Raw genomic sequence first — 19,207 nt, forward strand, 5'->3', positions numbered from 1 at the left:
GGAATGGCCGTAAATGCAGTAGAAGAGAGTGCAGGGGCAGATTTATGGTGCTTTTTCACTGCTGTTCTTCAGAAACATATTCTCTCTGTTTGGTAATTGTCTTGTTCTGTGTTGAAGCTCTGCAAAAACTCAGCTCATCAGCCTGACATATAAAACTTGTGTGCAGAAGATCGGTAAACACATAATGACATTAATACAATCAAAACAATCAGTTCTGTATGAAAACAATAGCTTGTTTGTTTGCTTGTTTTTATGTGTATGGCAGAAAACTGTTAACTGTTTGTGTGTGTGTGTGTGTGTGTGTGTGTGTGTGTGTGTGTGTGTGTGTGTGTGTGTGTGCCAGATGGTGCTGCTTTCTGTACTGTGTTGACAGGAAGCTTAGCATTTTAGGCGATTTAGTATTTACTACTGTTCAAGGGCAATGTTTGGACATGAACCATAGTGTTTTAGGTTGAGAGAACAATAAAAAGAAGAAAAAAAAAAAAACAACCACATTAATGATCACCTTTATATGATATTCACACTTCTACATGTGCCAAAAATAGACATGCAGCGTCAAACTGATTCACACAGCTGTATAGTCAGCTCATTCTCCTCTGCATTTATGTTTAAAGCATACAATCAGCAGCACTACTAGAAAGAATCTGCTGTGTGATCATTATGATCAAAAGACAATCAAACCAATAAAGACCAAAAACCTGAGCTTTCTCTTGTGCTCTGTATTTCTTATTAGCTATTCATGAATAAAGGCTTAACATCAGAAGGTGTGATAGTGGTGGGCGCATAAACCACTTTCTGTCCCATGTTCATGATCACAAACATCCAAGCCTCAGTCATTTTTTGAAAAAAAAAATAATAATAAAAATAAAAAAACTTCCTGGCATTACCTTGTGTATAGATTGTTTACATCAATTATTATTATTATTACATCAATTATTTTGTTTGGGAGATTTTGACAAGTACTGAAATATTATATTAAAGAGAAAAAGGAGACGGAAATGATTTAGGATTAAGGAGGAGTCCAACACTGTCATTGTGGGTTCATAAACTAGGGGCCCAAAGCAATAAGTTAGGCCACTTATAGCTGAGGCAGAATCAGAAAACACACACACACACACACACCCTCACACACACACACACACACACACACACACACACACACACACACACACACACAAATAAACAAGGAACAGAGGCTGCTAATGGACTAATTTCACTCCTAATTAGAGGATTAATTTGTCCATTTAGGTCTGTATGAAAAATTTTCCACTATTGTAGGGCGAAACTGGGCTGGGCTGGACAGACACACTGTCTCCACCTATATTGGTCTGAAACCTTTTAATCATTTCATTAACTAAAAAATATTGTCCATAAACCGTGTACTTCTGATTTTTTTGTTGTTATTGTGGTGTTTGGTTATAAATCTTCATTCCACCAGCATAGAGATGTGTTTTCTTCTTGCAATCAGTCAGTGTTCTCTCTCTTCCCTCTTCTCTTTCTCTTTCTCTCCCCCCTCGTGCTTCCATGCACTACAATAATATTTATGGGCTGTCAGGGTCATAGGCTGCTACAAAGAGCACCTCATAAAACCTTTCACCAATGTCCTTCTGGCCCTACTGTAGTTATGTGATCATAATGGAAAGTGTACAGTTATGATGTGTCTGTGCTGTTAGTGATTTGTGTGCATCGTTAGATAGATATTTGGAGATGGGGAGACAATGGGTGTTTAGGTGTCTGAAAAAGGGGAACCTGCTGCCCTCACAACCATGCAGTGCACACAAGGTATACACAGTATTAGTCAAAAGGTCTTTTTTCTCTTTGTTTTCAACACTGTAGAACATACTGAGCACATCAAAATGAAAAATACACATAGGAATTTATTTAGTAAGAAAAAAAAGTATCAACCGAAACTACTGTGTGCTGTGGATTCATCAACAGTGTCACCAGCAAAGCACCACACACAACATCATAACTAAAGATATCGCCAATAATGTGAAAAGCTGCCATCAGGACAAACAGTGGTTACAGGAGAATCTAAAATATGAAATGTATTGTTTTGGTACTTTCTGGCTTTCTATGTAACATTTTAAGGTTTTAGTGTTTTTGTTGTCTTCAGTATTGATCTACAATGTAGAAAACTATATTAACCAAAAGAGAAAAAAAAAACACCTTAAAAAACACTGAATAAGATGTGTCCAAACTTTTTTTGAGTGTGTGTGTGTGTGTGTGTGTGTGTGTGTGTGTGTGTGTGTGTGTGTGTGTTACAAATAGATGCAGGGTGGTGTGCTTAGAAAATTTCCTCAGGACATAGATTTATCCCACAGGAAGTCTTTAGCCATCAGTCACTGAAATTGTGCTGTAGATCACACACACTCTGTTCTGTGTACAATTTAAAAATCAACAGGCACACACACACACATTTGTCAAATTCAGCCATACTGGAAGTTGTGGACGGCATGTCCTGGCAGTGCTCACACATGCCAAATATGTCTCCACTGCCAGTCAGTTATCTCCATTATCATCTAGAATTTAATCCAGTACAAGTTGATGCACATCCATCTCAGTCCATATGTAGGCTCCATTTTTAAATTCATTTTAATACATTTTTTTTCTGTCATTTTATGACAGACACTCCCAAGCAAAACATAAACCTTGCTGTTGAGTATTTCAAATAAGTCCCAGTTTATCTTCCCAGGTTTAATCATTATTTGGCATAACACTATGCAGACAATTGGGTTTATTTTAGGATAAAATAAATGCTACAATTATTACATTACTAATTCATTTTCTGCATTTCTATGCAAAATGAAAAAACTGACACAAATAGGTGCCTGAAATACAGGATTTCAGATTGTACTTGAGAACATAATTATATCCACCACTGGTTTCTGCAAAACCACTGTTTCATTCTCAAGCTTTTAGTGCCGCTCAAAGGTTCAGGCACTATTTTGGGATGCCCCACACTTGAATCAAACCTGTTAGCCTGTGTGTATAACTCTTTGCCTCAGGGTTGACTATAAGCTGTTAGCTGATAAACACCCCAGAGGTATTAGGGCGGCGACAGACTTAGCTGTGAATTATGGGAGAAACATATTATTCAAATGACTGTGCTTCAGCAAACATTTCAGAGATTTAGTTATCATTATAGTGAAAGATAATATACTTTCAAATAGCCATGTTATTAACAAGGAAGTGGCTGGTTATATCTCTCTCCTTACTTCTTCCTTCATTTATTTACATTATATATATATTAATAGCTCAAAGTATTGGCACACACATACACTAAAGCGCTAAGGTCTAGCCCATTTACTTATTTATTTGCTTAAAGTATTAGAATTTTTATACACTAACTTTTTTTTACTGGCCCCAGGGTGTTAAAAAATCCCACAGAATAAAAACAGACAACATGATTTCAGAAGAAATATGTTAGTGGCAGAACATGGCAAGCCTTAATCTTTACAGATCAGACATGAATGATTGTTTTTAGTCGCTCAGTCCTGTACAGGCAGGAAGCAGTGGGATGAGTATATCCCTTGGATCAGGCCAGAAACATGCTCCTTGTCTAACCTGTCACTCTAAAGGTTAATGCATGCGTCAGAGAGTCACCACTAAGGTGGAGATGAAATGTTTGCCCTCTCTGACCACAGGATGCCTCTGTTGTAACTATAGCTGTTGTCTGTTCAAGAAGTGTTGGTCATGGCTGTTTTCAATAATTGAAGTATTCTCAAGGAGTCAAGGGTTGTGAGGGAGCTGAAAATATGCTTAGCTTGAAGCACTCTTAGGAATGTACAACAGCTAATTTCCATTGAAAACAATGAGGAAAGGCAGAGATGCCTTTATCCTTGCTGGCCTTGAGATAAACCCTTGCAGCTCTGCTGATTAATGCATTTATAACAGATAGCAAGAGGAGCCATTAATTTGAAGTCTGATCTTAATTCACTGCAAAAGTAAGAAGATTTAGATAATAAAACTCTAGTAAAATAGATATTTCTAAATATATTTCTAGTGAGCTGGCCTATTTAATGTTTCATAGCATTGAATAACATATCCGTATAACAATCTTTTTGCTCTCATCCTCTAACTGTAATCTGTGGCTGTGACAATGCTAACTCCTGGAACGCGCACAATGACAAGACCACTGGAGTAAAGCTCAGGGGATCATAAAAGTATGTTGGATTCATCCCCGGGAAACCGTGAATGACTATCAAATATCACAGCAAACCATCCAGTGGTCGCTTACTACCAAAGTGTTGGATGACCGTCAGTCTCGCACTGCTAACATGGATAAACTGTTCTGCTTAAAATGCATTTTTGTTATATTTGCAGGAAGAGTGAAGCACAGCAGCAATGTGACAGCAACAGAATCCACAACATCCAGGAATTTGTCTAGTCAGAAATTCTGCCAGCGTTCAGTCTATGCAAACAGCATCAGTGATACAGGGAAGAAGTGTGTGTCATTCAGATACACAGCCCTGCACCAGCCCTGTACTCTTTCACTAAAGACAGCTTGCACTTTCTCTCTGTGGAAACATGCATATGAAGTAGCTGCACGTGTTAGATGCTCTTACTGCCTGACACCTCACAAGTGCAGTGACTGTTTCACCTCAGAACTGCTCTGCCTTTCTATTATTTAAATCTGTCTGTGCGAGTAACAGGTCAGTACAAAATAAACAATGCTTTCTTTTTATGAATGAATCAGCCATACAAAAATTAGGTTTATGTGTACTCCTTGCCAAGAGCTACTCGATAATGCTGTATTATATTATACTGTACAGTGCACTACATTAACAGCGGTTTAATTTGAAAGTAAAGTGTATGTACTATAGTGCCTTTAAAATTCTCACAATTGAATAGGAAGATGCTGCTGACAATCCCACGTTTAACATTTCATAGCACAAAAACATGTAACTCCCATAAAACCCACAACCTTTAGTTTTGACATTTCTGCTTAAATGAGTTACATGTTCTAAGCTAATTTACAGGTGTTAGTGAGTGTTTCTTTCACCTGCAGACAGAACCAGGCTTGGCACTTCCCCTACATCCAGTCTTAATGCTCAGTTAAGCTAATTGCTCTTGAATTTAGCTTCTAAACACACAGACATTGAAGTGGCATCGATCTTTTCATTCAACTCAATACACTGTACAACAGTACAACAAGTGATGGAGATGATGCTCTGGTAAGTACTGGAATAAATTACATAGATATGAATGTAATTAATTGTACATTAAATATATAGAGAGAATTATGTCCAGACATTGTGTGTGTGTATGTGTGTGTGTGTGTGTGTGTACACTGTATGTACTGCATATACTTTATTTAAATAAACTAGTAAAAAAAAAAAAAAACACAACAAAAGTTGAGGCTTCCTTAGACAAACCATATAGTGCAGACTATCACACTGTTGGTTTCCTACAATGCTCTCTAACTCCATCTCTGTCTTTCTTTCTCTCTATACACACAATCCATCACAGTCACAGGCAGCAGCAGACTGCAGGTAGTCGCATCTTCCTCTGCTCTAATAAGGTGGAAGACATGAACAGCGTTTGTTTTCTCATTCCACTGCCCAAAACATATCAATAAGTCAATAAGTAATGTGGAGTTTCAACGACAAAATTGGGGTGACAGAATTTCATATTTCATAGATCTTCAATCTCCACAATCCTGCACCTGCTTTTACAATCTGGCAAAAAAAAAAACACCCCGTCTCCAACCTTCCATTACAGTGAAGTCAGCATCATGCACTGACTTGACTGTAATGTGTCAGAGCCAAACAGGTAGCACAAGCCTTCCTCTCTATACCCTGTGATGCCTTTTCTATTTGTAACTCATATCCGTCTCTCCAATACTTCAGTATAAGATCTTACATCAGTACAAAGATCTTACAATACAGACTGACTCAACATTTTACAGTGTCTTAAAATACTGAAGAATCATTGCAATTAAAGGCAGGGTTTATTTTTATAGTGTTTGCTTTAGGGTTGTAGTTACAATTGTTTTTTTCTTTCCCATAGTCTGGTAAATCAGTTACAAAACATGTCCATCACAATTTCACTGAACCAGAAAGACACAAAATAGAAATATGCTTAGTTGTTGTCTTTACTAGAGTTAAATGATAAGATTTATACTCTTATACCAGGCTTTCCAACCCGTGACAGGGTGCAGGCTTAACTTGGCATAAGGGCTGGAGTCTAGAGGTAGTTGATGAATCAGCAGAGACTGCAGGAAGTCACTGCCCCCAGCCAGAAATAGTCCTGCACATGACCCACCATAACAATACAACCTGCCATTATACATTTGATACAGTTTTCAACACTAAACTGTTTCCCTGAGTAAAATCCCAACCTGTGCAGATCACATGATTAGCACCTGGACCTTGTATTGTCTATTGTACAGTATACAGTAACAGACCAATCTCAAACAATTCAGCAAAGACAACCAAGTCTTTAACACATGCACTTCAACGTTTTGGAGAAACTCCAGTTATCACAAATCACGATTCAGAGCATGACCACCCACAGTTGGCAGATGGGTTGGTGCAGCATTGCCAGGCCTTAAAGCATCCAGCCGGCGTATTAGTCACCTGCCAGTCAGCGCTGGGTACATGCCAGAAATGAAAAAGCTTGCCTGTCAGGACAGAACATTAGCTGCTACTTTAACAGTCACAAAAACCATATCAGATATTACCTTTTAGACCCTCCGATGACAGGAAGCAGGCACTACAGCCTGATACCTGTATCCTACCAGGCACATACTATCCCAGTAAATTAGTCATGCTTTTTAAGGAAAGATAGGTAAGAGGATTTAACGACATTACACTGTACAATGTGTGACCAATTTCTGCTCACACCTCAGTGATGGGATATTTCCTTTTATCCTCAAGATCCAAAATGCTTCACATCTATTTCTCAACTCTAACATTGCACAAAGGAAGAGGAAAGGTGAAGAAAAAGAGAAATGTAAAGGGAGAGGATGCTGCTACTGAGAGAATGTGTGGTAGGGAAGTAAGGTGATAAAACTAAAGGGAGCGAGGCAAGTGATATACAGTGGTAAAGGAGGGGTACACATAATGTGGTACAGCAGCAGAAATGAAATGAGATCATTTATGGCATTAAGAGACCATGAAATAGAATCGGGTAGAGGCTTGTCGTTTGTGCTGTGCCCGGAATCCAGATCACTACTTTAAAGGACAGAAAGACTGAAAGCTGTGTAGATAAAGATAATTCTCAGACATAAGAAAACCATAATGCATCTGTGCGTCTTTTTGAAGTACAAAGGAGTCGAAAAAGGAGGATTTATGTTATGCAATGTATCATCACACCTGCAGGTAATGGAAGTTTGGGCTCCAACATGTAAAATGTGACAGCCTGATAAAGACCTTTTGGCTCTATTGTGGAAGACAAATGGCTTCCTGGAACACTTTGAAAACAGAGAATGATGTTACGATTCACATGTGAAGCAAAAACACCAGGAGCAGAACTGATCGAAAATGTTGCCCAGTTAGTTATCAAAAGTCCTTCACATTTACTTATATTTATTAAATTTCTTACACCTTAAACATGCTCTCAACATTAAAAGATGTTCAAGTAGACCTTGCATGTCTGCAGTTAAGAAAAAGAGGAGAGCACACACCCTCTAAACTAAATGATGATGTTTGTTGTGATTGTTGTTTTATTAAAAATGAAAATAAAGCATAAATGATAAATTACTGATTTTGTTTACAGTCACTTTTCATGCAACTGTACCATGTGAATCATCAGTGCAGCATCTCCTCGTTGCTGGCATATTATTTACAAAAGACTTTCCTGTTCTTTTAATTTCTGAGATTTTTATCCCTGTTTACATATTACTATATTATTTAAATGATGGGTTAATCAATCTTGATGTTCCTGGATACCTTAAGGAATTTACACAAAGACTTTATAAATGAAAAATATTCACAGATAGATATATGGAAGTATATATATTTGCAAAATAACAGCAACATGGTAAATTGCAAGTAAGATAAAGGCTTGCCTCCAAAAGCCATTTATTGCTAAGATGCATGCAGGTGATTACGTTTGTTTATTGATTGGTACAGTAAGTAAAGGTAAGTAGTCTCTTGGGAGATTTTTTTCTCTTAAGAGAATAATTTTACAACCACATGTATTTTATACAATCACTCCAAGCCACGTGTTAGATGGTGTGTATCCACCTCTGTTTCTGTGCTGCCTCTATCTAAAATCAGATTTCCCCTAAAGTCCGAAGTGTCTCGTTGACAAATGCGTCCGAGATCCTGCGATCTCAGACTGTGAAGTGCTGTGTATATGACACCCAGAATGTAAAGCTACTGGATGTGTGTTTGAATGATTTTTCATCTGTGCAGAGACAAGAAAAGGTAGAACTGCAAAGACTTCTGACTTTGAGCCTGTAGTTTCCAGGTCGTCAGCTGTGAAAATGTACAACACTAGAGCTGTGATCCAGAGATTTTAACATAACCTGAACATGCCCTAGAAACCACATTCCCAGGCAGTTACAGTTGCTGCTGCTAAACCACAAGTGTGATCAGAAACAAGGTTTGGATTTTCAGCACCCTTGTCACTTTGTGTTAATACGCTGAGGTGACAGTTTGAGGACTGTTTGGGTTTAGAGATGCAGCATATATTCAAAAGCAATTCATATTTTAATTGGTAACTTAGCAGTAATTGAGTTGCATGTTGTTTGATGGTTTGTTATGGATAGAGCATCTCATATATAGGCATATATGATGCCTTAAGATTTATCATAATTTAATCATTTGTACCCTTGTGTGGTATGTATAGTATACTAAATGTGCCAATCCCATCAGGGAAGAAACAAAGGATCTGCTCCTGTATGTGAGTACTTGTATGTGTCTGCCTCTTGGGTTATCAGAACTGCAGCTGAGTGTGGATGCTCAGAGGACACTCACCACAAGAGAGAGCGGCCTCTTCCATGACACCACTCCGATCAGTCCAGAGAGGAGCACCTGGCAGGGAAAACCAAAAACAGATGCTTTATGAGGTGAATGATACTAAAAAAACACAGATGTGAGTGCATTCCTATAGATGATCTATCTGTGAGTATGGAAACTACACCGTCGTCTTTTTAAAATCTGTTTAACTCTGCCATGTTTTCAGATTCAAGCAGTTATTTTGGAGTCATCAATATCAATGGAAACGATGACCAAAACTACCTAAACTACCTTTCTCTGGTAAATACACTGTATCTGAAACATGGTGACTTGAGCAATACGCACACCAGGTGGGAGTTGTTGCTTTTGTTTGTCAATTCTGTGCCCATCTGTCATCTGATTTGTCACCCGTGTTACAGTGTGGATGTGAATCTCTTGTTGTTCGCTCTTCCACAGATTCTTTCTCCATAGCTGGGAGCAAAGCTGGGAGCAAAGAAGCGACGTGATCCTGGATTTTGAGACGGTTAATGACAGAAAATTACCAAGCTTTTCTAGGACTGTAATGTGCAAATTTTTTTTTCCCACAGATGGTTAGGATTTAAAAAAGATATTTTAATGTGTTCCCAACTTCTTATAAGTGTGATTCATTCCTTACACAACCTGATCCCCCATACAGGAAACTGTGCACTCACTTCTCTTTCACTTGGCTGCTGCCAGCAAAGGCTGGTGAAAGTAGACAGATTGAGTCCAGTGTGAGCATCACAGACATTCTGGTTTTGTTTATTTACTTCAAATTATCGACAGATATGTTTTGTAGGGCGGGTTTGGCTAAGATGGTTTTAGGTATAAGCGTTTATTTAAGATTACCATAGATCATAGTAGGCTGATTAAAGCTTTTTACTCTTACTGTACACACAAGGCAAAGGTGATGAGGGAAAATGCACTAAAAATGTAACGGACTGATGCTATTGTGACAGAAACTTGTTGTAACATTTTCTGTTACTACCCCACTGATTTCATCAGTTTATCTTATAGCTGCTCCAGGTTTCTCCATTAGCACTAATTTGCTTTTAGAGTTTTGTGCTCCATCTACCTGGAACCAGTTACCCTGAAGCTCAATGCTTTGGCTGAAAGGAAACAATTCAAGCTATCTAGATCCACCTTGTTGTGAGGTCTGTGCCTCCCTCTAATATTTATTACTACCATCTGTTATCAATCTGTCTGTTTGAATAAAATCCAAGTCATTCTGCCTCTGTAACACATGTAACACTGTATGTTTGTGTTTTGTAAGGCTGCAAATCTATCTCAGATGTTTTTTTTTTAAATGAGATGCCAGACTAAATTAAATTGATATTTGAAGAAACACCTATTGGTTGCATTTTTTCAGTGCCTGTTACAGTGGGTAAGAATTCATATCATTGTAATGTGTGTGAACAAAGAGCACTCATTGCCTCCAGCGCTCTGTTCCTCCACGGTCACCCTGCCTTTCACCTTTCTTCACCCTCCATTAAACACCAACATGCTCTCCCTCTTTTCCCCACCTTGCTCTCCTCCTTCTTCCCTTGATCCACCTTCTCTCTTTTTGAGATCTGTCGTCTTCCCCCGTATCACTCTCCATCTCTGTATTTCTTGCTCCTGCTCTGCACCCACACAGTCACAGCATATTTCAGCACATACACACTCACTTTTGCTTCAATCTATCCAGCCTTGTTCATTTCTATTTCCCTCTCCATCTTGTTCCATTCTCCAGTCAATCTTCCACTTCTTCGCTCACCTTGATACCCACAGGACCCAGCAAATGGGATGTGAATATTTCATTTGAACACACACGCACACACACACGTATAAACATACACACAAGAATGGATTAGGAAGCCAGCTAAACAGAAACCAGGACTGAAGGATAAGGCTGGTGATATTTTCATCAACAATAAATTTATCAAACTAACTTGTACTGCTGTGCCAAGGAACACTATTATCATCCACACACTATAAAACACACACACACAAAACATATAACTCTGAATACATATTTAGTATATCTTTCTCTGAAATGTCGCACTATAACACTAACTTCTTAGTGATCATAAAGGTATAATAATTTATAATAATCTTACTTATAATAATCTTTTAATTACAAAAATGAATGAAAAAGATAAATCTCTATGTTCCTCAGTAATGCTGTGAAGCCAACCATGTTGGTTTTTTTCACTTAATTTCATGATTCTAATAAGTTTACACTTGCAGACAACTCTGTGGATATACTCAGACTGTACCAGACTAAAGCTTATAATGCCCAGTTATGTTGCTATCCAGCTCTGTTTTGACTGCCAGAGACAATCTGCAGCCATTCTAGCCAGTGTGCCAACAGAAGTATGAAATTATTTCTGAATGTATATTAAAGGCTGTATTTACTGTTAATTCATTAGAATGCATTCATCACCTCTGGCCTCCTGAGAACAGGCAACTTGAATATGCTCTGTTTTTCCAAACAACACTGAAACTGAAACCTGCAACCACAAAGAGTGGACATTATATCAGACGGACTGTGTCTCCACACTCTGTACTAATTATGTCTCTACTGTGTCTGCTCTGCCTATTGCTAAGATAAACTACATCTGGGTGCAGCAGACACCGGCTCACGTTTTGCTTGTGTCACTGCAATGCAACATTTACCCTTTCCATACTGGTGTCAGGCACTGCGACGATGAGTCTACAAGATATGCTGTTATCTCCTTCTCTCTTCTCTGTGCTGTGCCTGGCAGCAGTGAGCAAATGTACTGCACAATACACAGTCAAGGTTGATTTAAGTTTCATAATTATGCAACTTAAGGTAGCTCAACTCATGCTGTTCTTTCGAAGAGGAACGGGAGCTCCACGGGCAGATCTATCTAGCTCACAGATAAGGGATGATGGATGACATTAGATATGCCAAATCATCACAATGTGTAAAGTTTTTTCCCCTAAAGTTTCCACAGAGTCAGAAGTTTTTATCTATGCGCTTTTTGGTGTAATGAATTAGCAAAACGGTGCAGTGTCATTTTTTGAGGAAAAGAAACCAATCTTTCTGTTATAGATACTATGGCTCTGCTTATATCTTCTAACCACTGCTGCAACTGTGTTACGCCTTATGTTCAGCTACTGATGCTCTTGTGCCTGTTCAGACAAGTCCCAGCCATGTGGAGCCATGCTGTATTAGATACAACAAAGGCCAAAATTTAGAAACCTGTCATTTTCACAGGCTCTTCTATAACGTTGGTCATGCAGGAAGCTTTAATTGGAAGTGTAATCAGTGTTGTTGCACAGCTAAACTGACTTTTGTTGCATTGAGATTTTACTTTTGGGCCTGAAGTTTCAGTGTAATCAATCTAACTTGTTTGATTTTAATTATACAATCATTTACCATTTGAGTGATATTCCACAGGGCTGCACTCAGACTTGTTTTACAGTAGCCTGTATATATTGTACATCATAACACTGAAGAGTACCTATCCTTCAGTCAATGTCAAATTGTTGTGGATATCAAGGGTGCAACCAAACAGGCACACAAAGGCACACGCATGGTTCAGTGATCACTAGCACTGCAAACGTGGGAAGCTCTTTCTCTCTCGTTCTAACACTTTCTCTCATGCCATGCACAGGTGTGAAGGCGATGTGTGTGTCTTTGGGTGTCTGTGGGTTAAGGGAAGGAATGATGTGAGAGCGGGAACCATGTGACCTTTTTGCTGGTTGTCAGTCACTGTAGGCTTTTCCCCTTGGCTGCTCCCACAACAGGATTAACAGGCATTACTTAGCAGCATTAGACAGTGAAACTTCTGCACTACCCACTCACAGACTGAAAAAAGCTGAAGTTTTCAATAAGCGTTGAATATATTTGCATACTTCCTGGTTTTATAGCTCAACTTATAAACTGTTTAGTAGAGACAAAGGCCATCTTAAAAGGTCAGTAACAGCAAAAACAAACAAAACAGAAGCTGGAGTAGCAGGGCCACACATTATGAAATTAGACATCTGTACAAATTACTTTTTTAAAAGACTACTGACCCGACACTGACCCTGATTATAAAAATTAGCCACCGTGAAACGTGTTGGTGCAGCACAGTATATGGGTTTCAGTGACACTGTTAATAAAGGATATTAGAAGTCTATGCTGAACGCTCTCTACATAACGTATTAGTCTATTTGCATTTTAGATGGTGATGCCAAGTTGTGACACATGCAGATAAACAAACCTCTTCGAATGAAAGTTGGATCAAAAATTGGATCAAATATATTTTTAACCAACCTTGAACTAATTAACCAAAGGTAAAAGGTAAAAAAAGACAACACTAAGAAATTTGTTCAGTCTCAACAACCAGAGTCTGAATTTTTGGGCTGGAAAACGTTTTAAGACCTAATCTTTGAGAGCAGTTAGTTAGCAGAGCTGGATGTTCAAATCAATAAGAGGCATCAGCCCAAGTGACATACAACTGGTGGGAAACAACTTTAAAATGACTGATGAGATGATCAAATGAGCGTAGAAGAGTGAATTAATTAAAACTGCAGTTCTTCAGGTTCAATATGAAAATGTGAGTTATTCTCTGTCACACACAGAAATAAAAACACACATCCACAGTACACTGAGCAACAGGAAAGGAGAGATAAAAGCAAGGCTTTGGCTTTTCACACGACTGGATCAGAAGAGCCAGTGTTGCAGCCATAAAAGAATGCATTACCCTGATGCTCTAAAGAAAGCTAACACCTACACATGCACACACACACACACACACACACACACACACACACACACGATGACTTGCAGAGGTGACAAGTCATTTGAGGCCCATCACAAAGGAAACATTTAAAAATACAACTTAAAATTCCCTTTTACAGATCAGTGACTTGTTGCAAAGTCAGTGTGAAAAGGTTGAACTCAGAGTGCTTTATGACAGACAAAAGGCACATGAGCTTTGCTGGATCCCTGGATAGGAGAAGCACAGTGAGCGATAAGCCTGCGTAGCTGCTGCAGCAGATTCCAGCCGTACACAAAACACAGAGATCACATTCGAAACCCACCGCACAACTGCAGTGTAATAAAACCAGCATTTTGCTGCAGAAGAAAACAAATAATATAGAAACATTTGCACAGTAGTGCAAAAAATAGTGGTTATATCAAATAAAAAAATATATATACAGATTTCTCTCCTATACATTAGGTTTTGAGATACATAGTGTCATTTGGGTACCTGTGATGTTCAGTGCACTGCAGGGGTTTATATAGCAAAGCTGTCATGATCAGAAGGAGAATTAGTAGCTTCAAGTTAAGAAAAGGTTTAGGCGTCTTATTAACAAGCAACTGTTAAAAGGTTGTGAGAATGACCACCCACTAAAATGTAAGGAGACAGATACGCTGTAAAACAAAGATCTTTTGTTGAACCTTCAATGTCATCTCTGTGCTAACCCCCGACATTTGCAGCAATGACTGATAGAGGTGAAGTGGAGATAAAAGCAGTTGTGTGCATGTCTGGTCTTAGTTTATATGGCAGAGTGAGGAGCACGTGATTTAATAGGGCCTTGACATCAAGCCACTTCACTCAGAGGAGTCACTACTGACTGGGAGGAGACCCTGGGGCAGACTCTGGACACTGGAGGGTTTCCAGGAGGAGCTTCTGAGAAAAATGATGTCTGGGCTTCTCTAATTTCAGCTCTGTTAGTAAGTCTGATCTTATTAATGACTAGGGGACTTGGTCATCAGTGAACTTAATTACTGGGTGAAATTCCTTAGTTTTGCATTTCAAACTAATCTGATAAACAAAATAAATACACTCCATGCTGTAAAATTTTTACTAACTTAACTGTTATATTGCCCTGTGATGGACAGGTGACCTGTCCAGGGTGTACCCCTGCCTTTCACCCAAAGAGAGCTGGGATAGACTCCAGCAGGTCCCTATGACCCTAAATAGGAATAAGTAGGTATAGCTGATGGACAAATGGAACTGTTATATTTCTACTTACCATGCTGACCAAATCTGTCAAAGTTGTTTGATGTGACATATTTTCTATCAAGAATAAAACATTTTTTAGCCTTTCCAGGAAATTCCAATGAATTGAGACATCTGTTTATTAAGTATGTTTTGCTTACCTATAACATAAAATCCCAGGTGTTTTTTTTTTTTTTTTAAAAAACACAGATACAATAATTTTAACAGCTAACACCTTACGTTTCTTTTTTTTCTGATTGCTACCAAAGTGCAACGTTTTTTCACAGAACAGCTAACAGCTAAATATCAGCCTATTTATATGTGATTATGAAGAAAGAATTAGAAAATAGAATTATGCTTGTTTTTTTATTTATTTGTACCTCAGCCAGGTAGCTCAAAACTAATGGCATTTTCAATTACTTTTGATGAAAACTTGAGAAAGTGATTAGTTTGGGATTTCTTTCCCAACTTCTAATTCCCCTCTTAGTTTCTAGAAATTGCCTTACACTGTTTCCATAGTTTTCATTTAGGCAATTCTACAGTTCATCTGCTGGCAGCATAATCCATCATGAGCATTGACATGTCCAAATTGCTGACTTATTTACCTGAAAAACAACATAATTTAAACTTTAACGTTGTATTATTTTGTATTTCTACCCTTTTTCTGTTTTCTCATGGAAAAGCCTTTTTTCTGATTATAAAACCTCTTAATACTAATATCCACAGTGAAGACTTCCTGCAGGCAGCAGTGAAGATGTTTATGAGTCCATACTACTGATTAGAAAAAGATATGCGAGTGCTGAAACTGTTATGGATTCCACCTAAATCACAGTCTTGACCTATTCTTATTCATTTATGCATGGCGCCAATCAAAGAAGCCATTTGGGAGAGTGAGGGTTTAGAAAGCAGGCCGTTTCTCAAACATCATCGCAGCCAAGATGGATGGAGCCAGTGTGGTTGCTGTGGTAACCACGAACTGGTCCTTTGCCAGGATCCATAATGATTTCCCATCAGCTGAGAGGAACAGGGACCGTCGCTGGTTCAGTAAATCTTGTCACACAATGTACACAAACACACATGACAAATATGTGACACAGTCATATATTGCTGAAACCCTGTCTCACGTGTTAAGAATTGTGGACAGACACCTGACACATAAACCACAAACTGTCCTGCTGGACTCGTTCAAGTGAAACTGACCTATTTATTTTCTTTTACTTTACACTGGTCAAGAGAAGAGTGTCTTTCTACAGAGGTCTTTTTGCTCTGCAGAAGCAGACTACTTGTGTGAAAGTGTGTGTTTACTTCTATATGTATGTGGTTTGACTTTATGTAAGTGCATGTGAGCGATTCTGCTTTAAGTGCAGATTTGTAAATCTGCAGAATAAGCCAGCGTCCTGGGACACTCACTGTCCTGGCCTTTAATGAAATGAAGAGCTACTAATTAAATAACAGACCTGTCTTTTAAAAAAGAGTTCAATACATGTGAGTGCTCTGTATTGATCGCATATTTTACTTCCTGAACTCAGCTTTTTTTTACTTAAATTTCAAAAAAAAAAAAAAAACTGAAACATCACATTAATGTTTCTTAAATACTGTGAACACCAAAAAAAAAAAATCAGCTGTCTCTGATAATCACTGGTGTGATTTTTTTTCTTTGGTTGGTTTCTGGATCACCTTTTTTGTACAGACTGAAATAGGTCCTGAAGCAGCAAAACAGCCCCAGACCATCACACTACCACCACCATATTTTACTGTTGGTATGATGTTCTTTTTCTGAAATGCAGTGTTACTTTTACTCCAGACATAATGGGAGACACACCTTCCAAAAAGTTCAACTTTTGTCTCATCAGTCCACAGAGTATTTTCCCAAAAGTCTTGGGGATCATCAAGATGTTTTGTGGAAAAACCGAGACCAGCCTTTATGTTGTTTTTGCTCAGCAGCGGTTTTCATTTTGGAACTCTCCCATGCAGACCATTTTTGCCCAGTCTCTTTCTTATGGTGGAGTCATGAACAGTGACCTTAACTGAGGCAAGTGAGGCCTGCAGTTCTTTGGATGTTGTTGTGGGGTCTTTTGTGACCTCTTGGATGAATCGTCACTGGGGTAATTTTGGTCGGCCGGCCACTCCTGGGAAGGTTCTCCACTGTTCCATGTTTTCACCATTTGTAGATAAAGGCTCTCTCTGTGGTTCGCTGCAGTCCCAAAGGTTTAGAAATGGCTTTATAACCTTTTCCAGACTGATAGATCTCAATTACTTTCTTTCGCATTTGTTTTTGAATTTCTTTGGATCTCAGCATGATGTCTAGCTTTTGAGGATCTTTTGGTCTACTTCACTTTGTCAGGCAGGTCCTATTTAAGTGATTTCTTGATTGTGAACAGGTGTGGCAGTAATCAGGCCTGGGTGTGGCTAGAGGAATTGAACTCAGGTGTGATAAACCACAGTTATGTTTTAACAGGGGGGGCAAACACTTTTTCACACAGGGCCATGTAGTTTTGGATTTTGTTTTCCCTTAATAATAAAAACCTTCATTTAAAAACTGCATGATGTGTTTCCTTGTGTTATCTTTGACTAATATTTAAATTTGTTTGATGATCTGAAACATTAAAGTGTGACAAACACGCAAAAAAATAAGAAATCAGGAAGGGGGCCAAGACTTTTTCACACCACTGTATCTCATAAGCTAGATGGATATTTTCAGACGTTATAGTCTCATAAGATACATGTGCTGCTGGTTATGGTTTGGTTGCTACACCATATAAACCTCTGGTGACTGTTGCTATACTGTTTCTAGATACATGGAGGAGCACCTGAATAAAGTAGCATTTTGTATGTTATAAATGTCCCCATATCCTCAAATATAATAGCATCCAAAAGAACTTGAATATTTTTAAAATACATGATAATGATTAAGAATGTCAATCAAGACAGCTATGTTTTGCTTTTGAGCAGGAAGGACTGTTTTAATAAGGACTATTTTAATTAGATTCCTATATTGGTTTACTCAGGATTCATTCCACTTCTATAAAAGCAAATATAAAACCCAATGCTACTGTAACCTTATTGCCACAGACAAGCTCACAGATGGAAAAGAATGAAGCTCTAAATGTGGATAAGATAGGAACTTGAAAGAAATCACCTTGCATTTCACCTTGAAGCACATTTCTTTGTATGTGTGTGTGTGTGTGTGTGTGTGTGTGTGTATGTGGATGTGCATGTCCCCAAATGAAAGACAAATGAAAGTGAGCTGTAGCATCAGGGGAGCTGAACTCCTAACGCTTGTGTGACAATTTTGGCTGTAACCTTCACGTAACCTTTACTGGCCATAAATGAGTAGCGTAAAATGTGTGTCTAGGTCTACTAGACATATACAAATGCGTGTCTATGTGTTAATATATATGGCCTTTGTCACCCAGTAAGAATAATTTATACAGAAAGCATGTGAAGCATGGTAGAGGGATCATGACGTGTCTGATGTGTAGCTCTACAGAGTGTCTACACTGCAGCCTGTCTAACTAAAGCTCATGCTGACAAAGCTAACAGACGTGCACGTTTGGCCTCCTTGTGTTCACGCTGTTCCAACAGCAGCAGCAGTCCTCCTCCCGGGTCCCCTTTTCTTCCCTAACATTCCCTTTTCTCTCCACCCACCACCTGCTTCTGCTTCCTAACCCCTCCCCCATCTTGTATATCACCACTCCACTTTGCAGCTGAGCAGCACCTCGCCGCCATTGCCATGGAAACAGTGGGACAACAGCAGGTTGGCTATTGCTGCTGCCTGGGGGCGTGGCATGTCAGATACCCTTTGCTCCTCTCCCTCCACTCATGGAGGTCTCTAGTTCCTCTGCTGAATCCATGAATCAAGACAGGAAAACCCTCAGAATGTGAATCGGTCGGTATTACAACTAAACAACAACATACCAGAGGGAGAACTGTATTGTACGCACCAGCATCCCTGTGCTGCAGCCATAGCGACAAGGCAACAGGTCAACATGGCGTGAACTGCAGTATGATAATGCTCCCATACAACATACACAAGGCTCCATTACAGTCAATTAGAAACATTAAGTTTTACGTTATTATTTTTGTTTGGTCAGTAGAAACAAGTTCCTAGTTGCTAAGTGATACACATGCCTGGGTGGAGTGACAATGCCGCAGTGTTTTAAATACTGAGGCCCTGTGTTTAAGGGCCATATCCATCATCATAAAAATGAGGATATTATCTTACAGGAGTAAAACTTGGTGCATTTGTTTTTACTGCTTGGATATTGTCAGACTGGCATATTCTGCATTTAGTGACACTTCCTGTGTATGACCTGGGAAACAGGCATTATAAGTACA

General features: G+C 38.8%; 1 protein-coding gene across 1 annotated transcript in view; it reads right to left on the reverse strand.

Moving 5' to 3' along the window:
* fam189a1 (family with sequence similarity 189 member A1) overlaps nucleotides 1–19,207 on the reverse strand; it is a 73,901-nt gene that overhangs the window by 30,145 nt on the left and 24,549 nt on the right. Inside the window, exon 2 of the mRNA XM_026320278.1 lies at nucleotides 8,928–8,984. Coding sequence (XP_026176063.1) covers nucleotides 8,928–8,984 — 57 coding nt within the window. The remainder of the gene's footprint in view (nucleotides 1–8,927; nucleotides 8,985–19,207) is intronic.

This window comes from Mastacembelus armatus, chromosome 3, assembly GCF_900324485.2.
Source record: "Mastacembelus armatus chromosome 3, fMasArm1.2, whole genome shotgun sequence".
Taxonomy (NCBI): Eukaryota; Metazoa; Chordata; class Actinopteri; order Synbranchiformes; family Mastacembelidae; genus Mastacembelus; species Mastacembelus armatus.